The sequence below is a fragment of the Hippopotamus amphibius genome, chromosome 3 (genome assembly GCF_030028045.1).
Source record: "Hippopotamus amphibius kiboko isolate mHipAmp2 chromosome 3, mHipAmp2.hap2, whole genome shotgun sequence".
Taxonomy (NCBI): Eukaryota; Metazoa; Chordata; class Mammalia; order Artiodactyla; family Hippopotamidae; genus Hippopotamus; species Hippopotamus amphibius.
Window position 1 is genome coordinate 20885630 of NC_080188.1, and position 14174 is coordinate 20899803.

Below are 14174 nucleotides of genomic sequence, written 5' to 3' on the forward strand. Positions count from 1 at the left end.
ATATTTTAGTTAAATTATATTTCTATTTGTTTGTTTTGTTTTTATACATTAAAAAGGAAAACTAAACCCTTTTGTCCCAGGATTCAAAGTGATTTATTTTCTACCATCTAACATAAATTGGAGTTTTTGCTGCAACCCCAATGACCTGCTGAATGTGAGTCATGGAACCAGAAGAGGGCGCTGTTAGGTTGAAGGCCCGTTGAGCCAGATTTGAAAAGTGCTATAAATCTGAATTTCTTTCATAATTTAAAGTGCTCAAATAATGCCAACAGAGAACAAACCTGAACCCACCTCTGGATAACAGTGACCTGTTTTCATCCAGATTTTCATTTTAATTGAGAAGCTGAGTGTTTCATTGTCATTTCTTCAGGAAATTAGCTTTTCGGATCTAGACCAGCAATTTTTCTGTTGTGTATACAAATATAAAGGGTATTAACTGCTTTTTTCGATTCCAAATCTAAAGACAAGAACCATGGAGTTGCTGTAATTATCCTGTAAGATGAAAAATAAGGTGATTGGAGATAGATTGAAGATATGATTTTTTTTCTTTATTTAATGTTTTTGATGCAATATTTACTAGGATATTTTTTAGAATACCAAGTTACTAAGAAGAAAGCAAAAAGGCTCATTATCTCTCTGCCCAGATAACCAATATCAGTATTCAACAGAATAAGTAAATAGAAGTCGTAAGTGATAAAAAGTTAGAAGAATTTGGTTATTTAGAAAGATAGCAAATTAAAAGTGAAAACTTAACCACGTAATCACTTTCTAATAATTTCTTGGGGCGGGGGCAGAATGTATGTTTGTATATACTGTTTGTGTATTCGTGCACTCACACAGGTGCATATGTTGTGATACATCTACCTGTGTTGGTTTTTGTTTCACAAAGGTAATGATGTAGCCACAGTGGTACTTAGTTTTTGTTGCTACTGTTTTTAACTTAATATCTTGGGAATTTTTCCATATAGCATGTTCTTTCTCCTTATTCTTTCTAATGGCTCTTTAATAGCTGCATACAATCCCGTTGTATGGACTTACCATTATTTAAAACTAATGCTTTATGAATGAGCACTCCAGTTATTTCCTAGTTTTTTAATATTATTTTTTAAATGCTCCAATGAACATCCTTGTATGCATGTCTTGATGAACATTTGAAAGCATTTCCACAGGGTAGATTCTAAGCAGTGAGACTGCCGAGTTAAAAGGCATGTGCTTTTAAAATTTTCAGGCAACTTGCCTAATTATCTTTCAGAAAACTGCACGCTCCCTGCAAAGTATATAAGAGAGCCTCTTTCTCTCTCCATGCCTATGTCAGCTCTGGATATCATCAAACTTTTAAAATTTCCACTCTGCTAGGCGGGGAGGAAAAAAAAAACCTCTTTGCTTTGATCTGTAGTCTTTAACTATAAATGAGTTTGAACATCTTCTCATATGTTTGTTCACCACTTATATTTCTTTTTCTACTAAAATATTTATATTTCTTTATACTTTGCCCATTGTTCTATTGGCAGTTGATTTTTATGAGTTCTTTGCAAATTAAGGAAATTTTCCCTTTATTTTATATTTGCTACTTTTGGCAGTTATCATTGGTCTTTCCACTATGTGATTTTTTTTTTTATAGAAAAGATTTTCATGTTAGGTAGTTAAACATATCTCTTTTTTTTTCCTTTTTTGGATTCTGAGTTTTGTGTCCTACTTAGAAAAACTCTCACTACTCCAAGGGTATAAATAAATTTAGCTGAGATTTCTCCTAGAATTATTTTCTGTTTTCTTTTTAGCATGTAAACATGTGATAATCAGAAATATATTTGGGGGTAAGAAATAAGATAGATACTAGCTTTATTTTTTTTTCCCCAGTTAACCAATTGTGTGACTATAACAATGAATAATCCCATTTTCTCTTACTAATTTGAAATGCCAGCTTTCTCTTAAACTAAGTTCCCATATATATTTGGGTCTATTTCTGGATATTTTGTTATGTTTTATTAACCTATTTGTTCTCTAGTATCAGTTTTAATTATTATAGCTTCATATTATGTTTCAATATTGAAACAGAGAATGGCACTTTCTCTCCAATTATTTTTTCCAAGTTTTCCTAACTCTTATGTTTATTTTTCCAGATAAATGTTAATATCATTTTAGGCTAAACTGTAAGTCAACACATGACAGGGAGAATGACCAGTACCTCTGAGAGTTCTCATTTTTCTTGATGTCATGAGGAAAAACTATATCTTCAGAGTGAATAGGTGGAGTGGCTAATAATTGGCTAGAGAAATAGACTTGAATTGGTTGACTATACCCCAGATGCAATAAAAGAGTCAGAATGGGGGAAATGGCTAAAAATATTTTTTTCTCTTTTTATTTGATTATTTTGATCTAAGCTGAGAAGAGGGGAAGTGGACAGATGTGAAGGGTGGTTTACATCACAGGCATTCCAAGGGAAACAAAATAATTTCATTGTATGGAATAATAAAACCTGAATATATAAGCCTATTTTCTTTAAGTAACTAGCACATTTAAATGAATTTTTTTCTCTTGGAGGGGAAAAATAGCATAACAGCATATTAAAATGCAATTCCTAAAAGCAACGTAAACAGTTTTTAACTTCGTATGTAAATGGGAATAGAAGTGCAAAACAAATTACCTGCCACGAATCAAGCCGTCACATGTTTAACTGGTGCCATTTGTGCTTGGGTGTCTTTGTGTCTGTTCCATCATTCACTCTCGTGAAATGCATTTAACGCAAAATCCCCGGAGTCTTTTTCCAACTTTGCGATTGCCTCATCACAACTCTAGTGCCTAAGATGAAGGAGAAACTTTGTGAACATTTCATCAGGAAATGTGGAACCCAAACCATCTTTCCTAGATAGGGTTGCCAGGTAAAGTACAAGATGCCCAGTTAAATGTTTTTGAATTTCAGATAAACAATGGATTTTTTTTAGTATGCGTATGTCCCAAACATCGCCTGCTCAGGATTTAGCACAAGTATATCCCAAATATCCCATGGGGTATATACTAAAAAATTTATCTGTTGTTTATCTAAAATTCAAATTTTATTGGGTGTTCTGTATTTTATTTGCTAAATCTAACAATCCTATTTCTAGATCATTTGTCAAATTCCTCCTGTTGCAATGTATTTATTCTTAGAGAAACCTAAAGAAACTGAGAGAAGAGAGATGATTTTCTTGCTTATTTGCCCCAGAAGACAAGGTAGAAAACTTGGTGGAGGTCATTGGGTTTAGGGTGAAATCCAGGGAACTCCAACCAAACTCTACAGGGCATGTGAATCACCTTGTTCAGTTCTGGGATGGGGCTCAGAAATGTAGAAATGTCTACATCTCTAACAAGCTCCAGGTGATGCCAATACAGCTGGTCCCTGGACCACACTTTGAGTAGCATGGTGGGACAAGTTTCCCCTCCCTAGAGGGAAGAGACTTTGGCAAAGGTCATTGCTAATTTCGGAAGTGTTTAAGCATCTGAAGCCAGAATGGTTGACTACTTTAACCAAATGTTGCTCTGTTTTCTTTGTCCCAGGTGCTGGCCAACCCACAACATTGTGACGTGGTTTTCGGGCTTCCAGATCATTCACCATTTCCTTACTGAGGGTGTCCCCTGGCAGTCGTTTAACAAAATCCCAAGTTCAGGGGCTCCTCAGGATTCATCTAATTTCTGAAAGGCTATTCTAAAAGATGATATCTTTTGTAGCACAGTGTTTGTGTTTTTCCTGCTTTCCTTTTTTTTTTTTTTTTTTTTTTGGCATTTGCACAGTATATGCAAAAGAATACTGAATTGTAATGAACCTGAATAGTTCCAAAAAAAAAGGTCTTAGCATGGTCAAACAGACTTGCAATTTAAAATGTGTTATTCTCTTCTTTGGGAGTTAATGAGATAAATGATGCAATAAACCTGGGGGTTTTTTTGTTTTTTTGTTTTTTTAGTATTTCTAGGAATTAAACACTTTATGTTTACAGAATTGAGCTGCAGAAAATGCAGGACCTGCCAATTTGAGACACGCGGTCTTCTGAGACAGGAGCATACAATTAATGCATTTCAGAAACTAAAAAATCACACCATCTAGCTCTGAGCTATAACTTGTTTTTAATGCAAAGATGCTAGTCTGATAATATATACCGTAATCCTGAAACATTTGTGTTACTTACTTTTTGAGGTGGAAGTCATACCAATAAATTATTGCATCGTTAGTATTAGATTTTGTGTCCTTTGAAAGTTACACCATTGCTATAGGCTGACCCACTGAATAGAGAGAACTCTTGTGATATTGGCTAGACTTTTACACTCTGGGGCATTGCCCAAGGGTAGGAAGAAACCAGAGGGACATAATTCAGTCATCATTTCCAAAGTTATTACCAAAATCTGTGAGGAAGTTTAACCTTCCGAAGAGTGGTGGGTCAATGATAGCCAGGAGGGCTTTATTGCTTGCTTCTATGCAGGCTCTAGATTCAATCAGAGGCTCAATATGGGGCGTATGGAAGCTGCCATCAAGATCAGCCCATCATTAGGTGTGACCACTGCTCACCTTTGCCTGCAGGTTCTCCTTGGGGGTCTGAAGCCCAGGTGGCTAAAGAAAAGCATTAAGTCCATCCTAATAGAATCCAAATGACATATGATGTGAAAAGCCACTAGTTGGTGGTCAGCGAGAACCTACCGCTCACATCGTGCCCTGCCCACCCTTCTGGATACCTGCCTGCTCTCCTCACGCCCTACATCACCAACTCTCTTTACTACCAAGAATCCTGGACCTTGCTCACAGAGAAGCTTAGCGAGGAACTCTTGTGGAGAGCTGGTTTATTGTCTGCCCTTTGTGATGAGTTTCATGTGGCCAAGAAAAGAATCAAGTTACTAAAAGACATCACATTTTAGATCTCCAGGTGTTTTAAGACTGGGGGAAGGGGGACTATTTATTCTGCCTTAAAACGATGGCAAATAAGTGATGATGACAGATGACATTTTGTGAATGTAGACTCTGAATATACTCCTAATAGGTTAATGTAGTCATAAAAGATCAAGTAGATGTTTTTCTGTTATGTAAGCAATAATTTTTTTCCTGTGTCTTATTGTGTATGGCTAGCAATTATTTATTTACATGCTAGATGGTTCTCTGCATGCGGGGTCCATGTAAGTGCAGAAATTTCCTCAGCCACTGGAGGTATTTTGACCATTTTGTCACTTGGATGAGCTGTTAGATTGAAATTTATACATCATTTCATTAAAAATTGTGCCTTAGAAAATGCAAAGCTGTTGCACATGGTGATGAATTGTGGATGCAGTACATTGAAGAGAGATGAAGTCACCTCCAAGTTCTCAAGACTTCTCGTGGAGGTGTTTGCGGCTTTACAGGGGGGACACATTTTAAAAAAAAAGAAGAAGAAAAATAGAAAAATTAAAAAGAAAAAAGTTTTGAAAATGTACAGATTAAGTCCAATATTTTGATTAACCACCTGCATGTTTTATTAAATATTTTGATAACGTGGATGTTTACACTTTGCATGATATTAGCAGAGTACTTTCCCACCAATAATGCACAAAACGTGTACAATATGATCATTCATAAGTGATTTTTATAGAATACTTTTTACATGTGGAATTCCATCCATTATGTAGGGATTATGTGAATATTGCACATTCTCTTCTGGTTTCACAAACCCATTTATACATATTTCTTAGTGAGGCTCATTGTACATGTATTGAAGCTAGAATCAAGTCAGGAAAAATAAAGCCCCGTTCTCCAACTGCGAAATGTGCTTTTCCATAATGAACAATAGTCACCAGCACAGCATAATCTCCAACATTTTCTAAATTCTAATTGCCAACTATTTCTATTTATATTTGATTTATATTTCATTTGGAGTCTGTTACATGGCAGCTCAGGCAGACTAGATCTTGTTTTTTCCAATGCAGCATAATGAGGATGATCTATTTCTTTTCAAATAATCTTTGAGATCCCAGGGAAAAAAAATGCTCTGCTCTGTTGAGCTACAATGTAAATGTGTTTGTTTAAAAAACAGATGAGGCAAGTGAGTGATTTACTGTTCCTGAGGAAGTATATCTTTTTTTTTCCTTAGACTTCAAAAGCTAGTCCCTTCTCTTTCTCAAGGAAAAAAATGGGTAACTCTTTGTTTTTCACTTGCAAACTTTCATGACATGGGTTCATTCTTTCTGTGTAGTGTTATTAATGCAATACATACTATAGTTATCTATACACAGTGTAAGACTTAACAAGCTGAAATGATCCACCTCATGTGTGAGTCCGTCCAAAAGATGTTACTGTTCTGGATGGGCCAATGTTCTATATCAGTTACACTAACCTTCATTTAAAATATTTATTCTAAAATGCCTCTGAGAAATAGTAAAAAAAAATAAAAATGAAAAGTTGTCTAAAATGCAACAGCTTTTATAGTAAATGTACATTTATAAATAAAATACTCAAATCAACTTTGTATTTCATTGATTTTTTTCTGAGGGGTGGGGGGATGGTTTTCTTACTTGGAGAAGAGAGAATCAAGCTCTCTCTCTCTCTTGCAGCTTTTGGTCCAGAGTTACACAGTCAGTTGATGGCAATGACGTGTATTTGCACATGTATACTGATACATCTTGAGGTCAGCTATTTAAGGCAAATCAAACTTACCAGCTGATTGTAGGCGTCACCAAGGAATTGCCTGCCACTGAAGGATTCAAACTCCTTGAAATGAGACGCACAATAACCAGGAGAGACCATGAAAATACCAGAGGAAATTGTCTAAAACAACCAAACGATGGGTAACTTCCAGTACTGGCTAGAGAAAACCAAGTCAAACCCTTTAAAGCCACTGTATTCTGCTGGTTTTTCCAGCGCTGATTTAATGCGCCCTCTTGCTGTATACATACAGTCTGTTCACTGAGGACCTTTCTCTTCATTGTTGAATCTGGGAATATGCTTTGAAAAGGTGGCATCCTGCTGACACTGTTAACTTTCCAAAATACACATGTATCTTGCCTGACACTGTGTCTCAAATTTGTAGGTGGTGGCAATAGCAATCAAATTCCTTGAACGTTTCCATCATTTTAAGATGCAGTATTCTAATTGTCACTACAAGTGTATTCTGCTTCTTTTTTGCAGAGTTTGGTATTCGGTTAGTAGTTGCTGCTGTTTCCATAGAAAAGTGAATTCTTTGCTTTTTATAAGAAAATTTTAGCAACTATCAGAGTAGTTTAATATATCCATTGTTATTTAAGTGAAAGTTTATTCAACTACAATGCATTTCAAATCAAAGATCGTTATTCCAACGTGATCTATGAAGAATGTCTTCATTAAAAGAAGAACATTTTACCTGGGATAATGTTAAGCTAGCTTGTTTCCATTGACTTTCTTCAAGACCTAAGGACTCCTTTTTAAGGTCTGAGTCTGCACCGCAAAGGATCTCTCCCCATCCTTTATCTAAGTCAGGGGTTACAAACTCAAATGATTAGAAGGACCAGTTAGGCATTGTAAATGAGAACCAGAAGAGGATACTATTAAGAGAGTGGTGTAGACTATGGCAAACTCAAAAAAAGAACAGTTCTGTCTAACGAACATATCTACAAAACAGAAACAGATTCACATAGAGAATAGACTTGTGGTTGCCAAAGGGGGAGGAAGGGTGGGGGAGGGAAGGATTGGGAGTTTGGGATTAGCAGATACAAACTATTATATATATAGGATGAGGAATAACCAACAAGGGCCTACTGTATAGCACAGGGAACTATATTCAATATTCTGTGATAAACCATAATGGAAAATAATTTGAAAAAGAATATATATGTATAACTGAGTTCTACATATATATTCTTTGCTGTACAGCAGAAATTAACACAACATTGTAAATCAACTATATTTCAATAAAATTTTAAATAATAATAAATATTGGCACTGGTGCACAGCGACGACAACAACAAAACAAAAAAACAGTTCTGTCTAAAGGAGGAGGCAGCTACCCAGCTCTAACCAATTGTTTTCATATGAAGTCCCCAGCCTTTTAAACGTTGATAAGTATTCAAAGCATTTCGCAGCACAGTGCCAACCAAAATTGTGAGGCTTCACAATATATACCCACAAGTCCAATTTTGTTCTCAGGCTACCAGTCCACAACTTGTAACTAAATCTCTTTGCTTTTCTATCAGCTACTACTAACTTGCTCTGCTGTGAGTCATTTCATTCGACAAATACCTCAAGATTTGCCGCTCAAATTGTTGCTTTTGGAGTGTCTTGGATCATTCAGAGAAAGAAGCTAATAAAGCCATTAATCAGCAGGTGGTATTGCTACAATTCATGACCCTTTCAGCATTATTTCTGTATTGGCATCAAAGATTGCTCTTTTACAAGCACCTATGTTCAGCATTTTGCAGTATCTGCCCTTCCTCTCCCTTCTTTCTTCTGAATGACTCAAAAGGACAGGAAAGTGTGTAAATATACAAAGCAGAATTTTTTCTGAACTTGTTTAGCACCATTCTGTGAACAGTACTTTTGCAAGCATTGTTTCATTTATCAAAAAGCATTTCTGGGACTTCCCTGGTGGCGCAGTGGTTAAGAATCTGCCTGCCAATGCAGGGGATACGGTTTCAATCCCTGGTCCGGGAAGATCCCACATGCGATGGAGCAACAAAGCCCATGTGCCACAACTACTGAGCCTGTGCTCTAGAGTCCGCGAGCCACAACTACTGAAACTGTGTGCCATGACTCCTGAAGCCCACGTGCCTACAGCCTGTGCTCCACAACAAGAGAAGAAGAGAAGCCATCACAATGAGAAGCCCACGGCACTGCAACGAGGAGCAGCCCCCACTTGCCACAACTGGAGAAAGCCCAGCACAGCAACAAAGACCCAACACAGCCAAATATATATGTATATAAATGTAAATTTTTTTAAAAAAAGCATTTCTGGCACACATTTTATAGAGGAGAAGTAAAGGTATAAGAGGAATAAGTGACATTCTGAATGAGTATAAGATTTTACATAATTGTAAATCCCTCGAGTCAGGAGTGATTAGGTGAAGCTCATATCCCACTGTGCCTGGCCCTCATGTCTGAGACCCACACGAGACCAACTAGGGGGACCCCTGAGCATAGCTGGACTTTGCAGGATTTAATCTGCATTCAAATGGAGACTAGAATACTCTTTTTACGGTAAATTTACACTTATAAAATACTCAAATAGACTTAATATCCCATTTTTACCCCCAGGGGTTTGACTTCTTACTCTGGGGTGAAAGAATAGAGCTGCCCCTTTGGCCTGACCTTGGACACTTTGGTGTGTGCTGGAGAGGAGGTTGAGGAGTCTCTCCACACCATCCACACCTCTGACCAGAGCCGCATGGATCTCTCCACCAACACACACCACCTCCAAATCTTCCCTCCCTCAACCCCAAGTCTCCAGAATCGGGGAAAACTAGTCCTGTTTGATAGATAACATGTTTGTCCAACCCAAATTTTGTGCTGCTAAACTAGTCTTCCACTTTCTCAAACTGCACAGCCAAGGCCTGAACAAAGGAAAGGCCTCTCTCTAACCACTCTGATGGGGAAAAGACACTGAACGTCCAGCTCACTGATTCCTCCAGCACCATATCACTTCACCACCAATGAATTCATTCGGATGTGAATCAAGGCATTTCATTTTCTCAGCAGGAATAACAACATTGTCCATGAAAGCCTCGTTTGCTTCATTGTCCACCCAGGAGAGACAGAATTATCACAACAAACCCTGCTGGTTTAGAAAACACCTTGGCTGGTAAATTCCCCAGCTGTCCAGTGGTTAGGAAGTGGGCCGAGATTCAAATCCTGGCTGGGGAACTGAGATCCTGCAAGCTGCGCAGAGCAGCCAAAACAGAGAAAAAAGGAAAATACCTTGGCTGATATATACATTACTAATAAAAAAAATATCAAATTGTACACTTTAAATATATGAAGTTTAGTGCATGTCAATTGTATCTCATTAAAAGTTCTAAAAAAAAATACCTTGGCTGAAAGTGACTGAAGTATAATTATAACTCTAGGAATCCCCTATCAGACATTGTGTCAAGCATTTTACATCCTCACTCTTGACGGTACAGCATTAATTACTGTCCCAAGCTCTGACCTTGGAACATTCAACGCTTCCTCCTGAATCCATGAAAAGTTGTGATGAAAGTATTTTATGGTTTCTAACACTTTGAAACTTGAGAAGCTGCATCTTGGTTATATGCTAACACTCTGGGAAACAAGTGAAATATTTGACTAGAGAAATGGAGAATGCCTATTCTGAGATGATCCAAGAAAATTTGAAAAGAAGGAATTTGCCTTACCAAATGGTAAACTTTACTAGAAAGAGAACAGTAAACAAAGTAGATATCTTGGGCAAGAATGGATAAACTAATTATAATTAATACAGCAGAGGATATGGCCCAGAAACAGCCTCAGATACACACAAAAATGTTAATGCATAATAATGATATCACAAATCAGTGGCTAAAAGAGTTAATTACTGTTATCTCTTCATCGCAAAATTAATTCTAGATGAACTAATTTTTGTCAAGTGTGGAAAACAAAAACAGGAAAAGGAAGAATTGGGATTTAAATATGTTTAAAGACATACACAATAAGAATTTTAAGCAAAACTTGAAAGTAATGAGAAACTAGGGGAAATATTCCCAACAAACATGGCAAAGGGTTAATATCCTTTAATGTATGAAGTCCTTTACAAATCAACAGAAAATCGGTAAAAGGACATAAAAAAACAGGCAAAAAATAAATATAAATGGCCAATGAACATGAAAAAACATTCAACCTTACTTGTGATCAAATAAATGCAAATTTTTAAAGTAAGATAAAGCTCTCCCTACACCCCCAAAATAGAAAGTCCTAAATTATAATAAGAATTTTAAAACTTCTATATTGCAAAAAGTTTTTTAAAAAGCTACAAATGCAGATACAGAGAATGGACTGGAGAACTCGAGGTATGGGAGGGGGCGGGGGGTGAAGGGGAAACTGAGACGAAGTGAGAGAGTAGCACAGACATATATATACTACCAACTGTAAAACAGTCAGTGGGAAGTTGTTGTATAACAAAGGGAGTCCAACTCGAGGATGGAAGATGCCTTAGAGGACTGGGGCAGGGAGGGTGGGGGGGACTCGAGGGGGGGGAGTCAAGGAAGGGAGGGAATACGGATATATGTGTATAAAAACAGATGATTGAACCTGGTGTACCCCCAAAAAAATAAAAATTAAAAAAAAAAAAAAGCTACAAACCAAGAGAAATTATTTGTCACACATACAACCAACAAAGAATTAGCATACAAACTAAAGAACTCCAAAATATTAATAAGAGAAGGTCAATAGAAAAATGGACAAACGACATGAAAAGACACTTCACAGAAAACATGAATGACAACAACAAAAGCAACAAAAAATACATTCAATTTTGTTAGGAATAAAACACAGATTAAAACCATTATGAGATGCCATTGTATACCCGTGAGATTGATGAAAATTTAAACCTTGATGACACCAAGTGTTAGTGAGGATGTGGAGAATGAGAGCTCACACACTGCTGATGCGAATGTATATTGGTAAACAACTCTGCATTATCTAGTGACGTTGATGAAGCTCATACCCCTTGATGCTAGTAGCAATTTCACTTCAAGAACATAATAAGCAACATGTAAAAGAATGAAATTAGAACACTTCCTAACACCATACACAAAAATAAACTCCAAATGGATTAAAGACCTACATGTAAGGCCAGACACTATAAAACTCCTAGAGGAAAACATAGGCAGAACACTCTATGACATCCATCAAAGCAACATCCTTTTTGACCCACCTCCTAGAATCATGGAAATCAAATCAAGAATAAACAAATGGGACCTCATGAAACTTAAAAGCTTTTGCACAGTGAAAGAAACCATAAACAAGACTAAAAGGCAACCCTCAGAATGGGAAAAAATAATTGCCTATGAAACAACGGACAAAGGATTAACCTCCAAAATATACAAGCAGCTCATGAAGCTTAATACCAAAAAAGCAAATAACCCAATCCACAAATGGGCAGAAGACCTAAATAGACATTTCTCCAAAGAAGACATACAGATGGCCAACACACACATGAAAAGATGCTCAACATCACTAATCATCAGAGAAATGCAAGTCAAAGCCACAATGAGGGATCACCGCACACCAGTCAGAATGGCCATCATCACAAAATCTGGAAACCACAAATGTTGGAGAGGGTGTGGAGAAAAGGGAACTCTCCTGCACTTTTGGTGGGAGTGTAAGTTGGTACAGCCACTATGGAAAACAATTTGGAGGTTCCTTAAAAAACTACAAATAGAACTACCATATGATCCAGTCATCCCACTCCTGGGCATATACCCAAAGAAAACCATAATCCCAAAAGAAACTTGTACCATAATGTTTATTGCAGCACTATTTACAATAGCCAGGACATGGAAGCAACCTAAATGCCCATCAACAAATGAATGGATACAGAAGATGTGGCATATATATACAATAGAATATTACTCAGCTATAAAAAGGGATGAGATGGAGCTATATGTAATGAGGTGGATAGAACTACAATCGGTCATGCAGAGTGAAGTAAGTCAGAGAGAGAAGGACAAATATTGTATGCTAACTCACATATACGGAATCTAAAAATGGTACTGATGAACTCAGTGACAAGAACAAGGATGTAGATACAGAGAATGGACTGGAGAACTCGAGGTATGGGAGGGGGCGGGGGGTGAAGGGGAAACTGAGACGAAGCGAGAGAGTAGCACAGACATATATATACTACCAACTGTAAAATAGATAGTCAGTGGGAAGTTGTTGTATAACAAAGGGAGTCCAACTCGAGGATGGAAGATGCCTTAGAGGACTGGGGCGGGGAGGGTTGGGGGGGACTCAGGGTGGGGGGAGTCAAGGAAGGGAGGGAATACGGGGATATGTGTATAAAAACAGATGATTGAACCTGGTGTACCCCCAAAAAAATTTAAAAAAATAAAAATAAAAAAAGAACATAATAAACACCTTAGCCTAAGCTAGAGAGAAGCTCAAGAAACTCTCACAGATGTCCATGGGACAGGTTCAAAGATGTCCCGCACTGCACTGCTTTATATGTTACAGTACTCTGTTTTAGCAGTGAAAAATGAGTGAGCCACGGAGTGCACACGTGCAATTGAATGAATCTTGGAAGACATAACATTAGGTTAAAATAGCAAGACACCAGAGATTGCATACAGTATGATACCCACTGATATGAAGTCCAAAGACAATAGAAAACTAAGCATGATAGTCTCTGGGGATACATAATATGTGGTAAAAGAGCAAAGCAAAACAAAGAAATAATATAAACAAAATTCAGGATTTGGGCTGGAAGGAGGGGAATGCTGTCAAGGAGGGCACACCAGAAGTATCAACTTGATTGCCTTTTTATTTTTTATCATCTATTCATAAGTTCTGTTTTGTTATGAGTACCTTCAGCCTTATCAGATATTGCCAAACTGCTTTCTAAGGTGATTGTTCCAAGTAGCCTGACAACAGTGTACGGAAGATCCTATTTCCCCCATCACACCCAAAAATCGCAATGTCAGGCTTGTTAATTTTTACTTTTCTGATGGAAAAGAAAAGGTATTTCATTGCTTCATTGCATTCCCCCTGACTACTGATGAAGCTGGGCATATTTTCATATCTTTATTGGACAGTCCAGTTTCACTTCCGTGAACTACCTGTTCATTTCCTTTGCCAATTTCCTTGTTGAATTGCTTTTCTTTTTTTTTTATTGCTTTTTAAGGATTTGGAAATATTCTAGATCCTAAATCCTTTATCAATAACACACATTGCAAATGTTTGCTCTCAATCTGTGGTTTGTCTTGTAACCTTTGTCTTTCAACAGTCTTTAATTTTCACATAGTAAGTATATGAACATTTGTGTAAGTTTTGTGCTTCTCAAGTCTCATTTAAGAAATCCTTCCTACTCCAATTCTACAAAGATATTCTGCTACATATGCTCTCAAATTTTTTTGAAGTTTTGAATTTCACATTGAGATCTTTATCAAATGAACTATAGATCTAATGTTTTTTCCCTTTGGATAGTCTATTCTCCCAGATCCACTTATTAAATATCTCATCCTTTTTTCTGCTGATTTGTAATGTCACTTCCATGAGAGAC

General features: G+C 37.0%; 1 protein-coding gene across 7 annotated transcripts in view; it reads left to right on the forward strand.

The window, feature by feature from the left end:
* Nucleotides 1-6436, forward strand: part of LIMCH1 (LIM and calponin homology domains 1) — a 326500-nt gene extending 320064 nt beyond the window's left edge. For all 7 annotated transcript variants that reach the window (XM_057726692.1, XM_057726685.1, XM_057726686.1 and 4 more), the window contains one exon: nucleotides 3535-6436. In XM_057726692.1, the coding sequence (XP_057582675.1) occupies nucleotides 3535-3560 (26 nt within the window). In that variant the 3' untranslated portion in view covers nucleotides 3561-6436. The remainder of the gene's footprint in view (nucleotides 1-3534) is intronic.
* Nucleotides 6437-14174: the final 7738 nt, after the last annotated feature.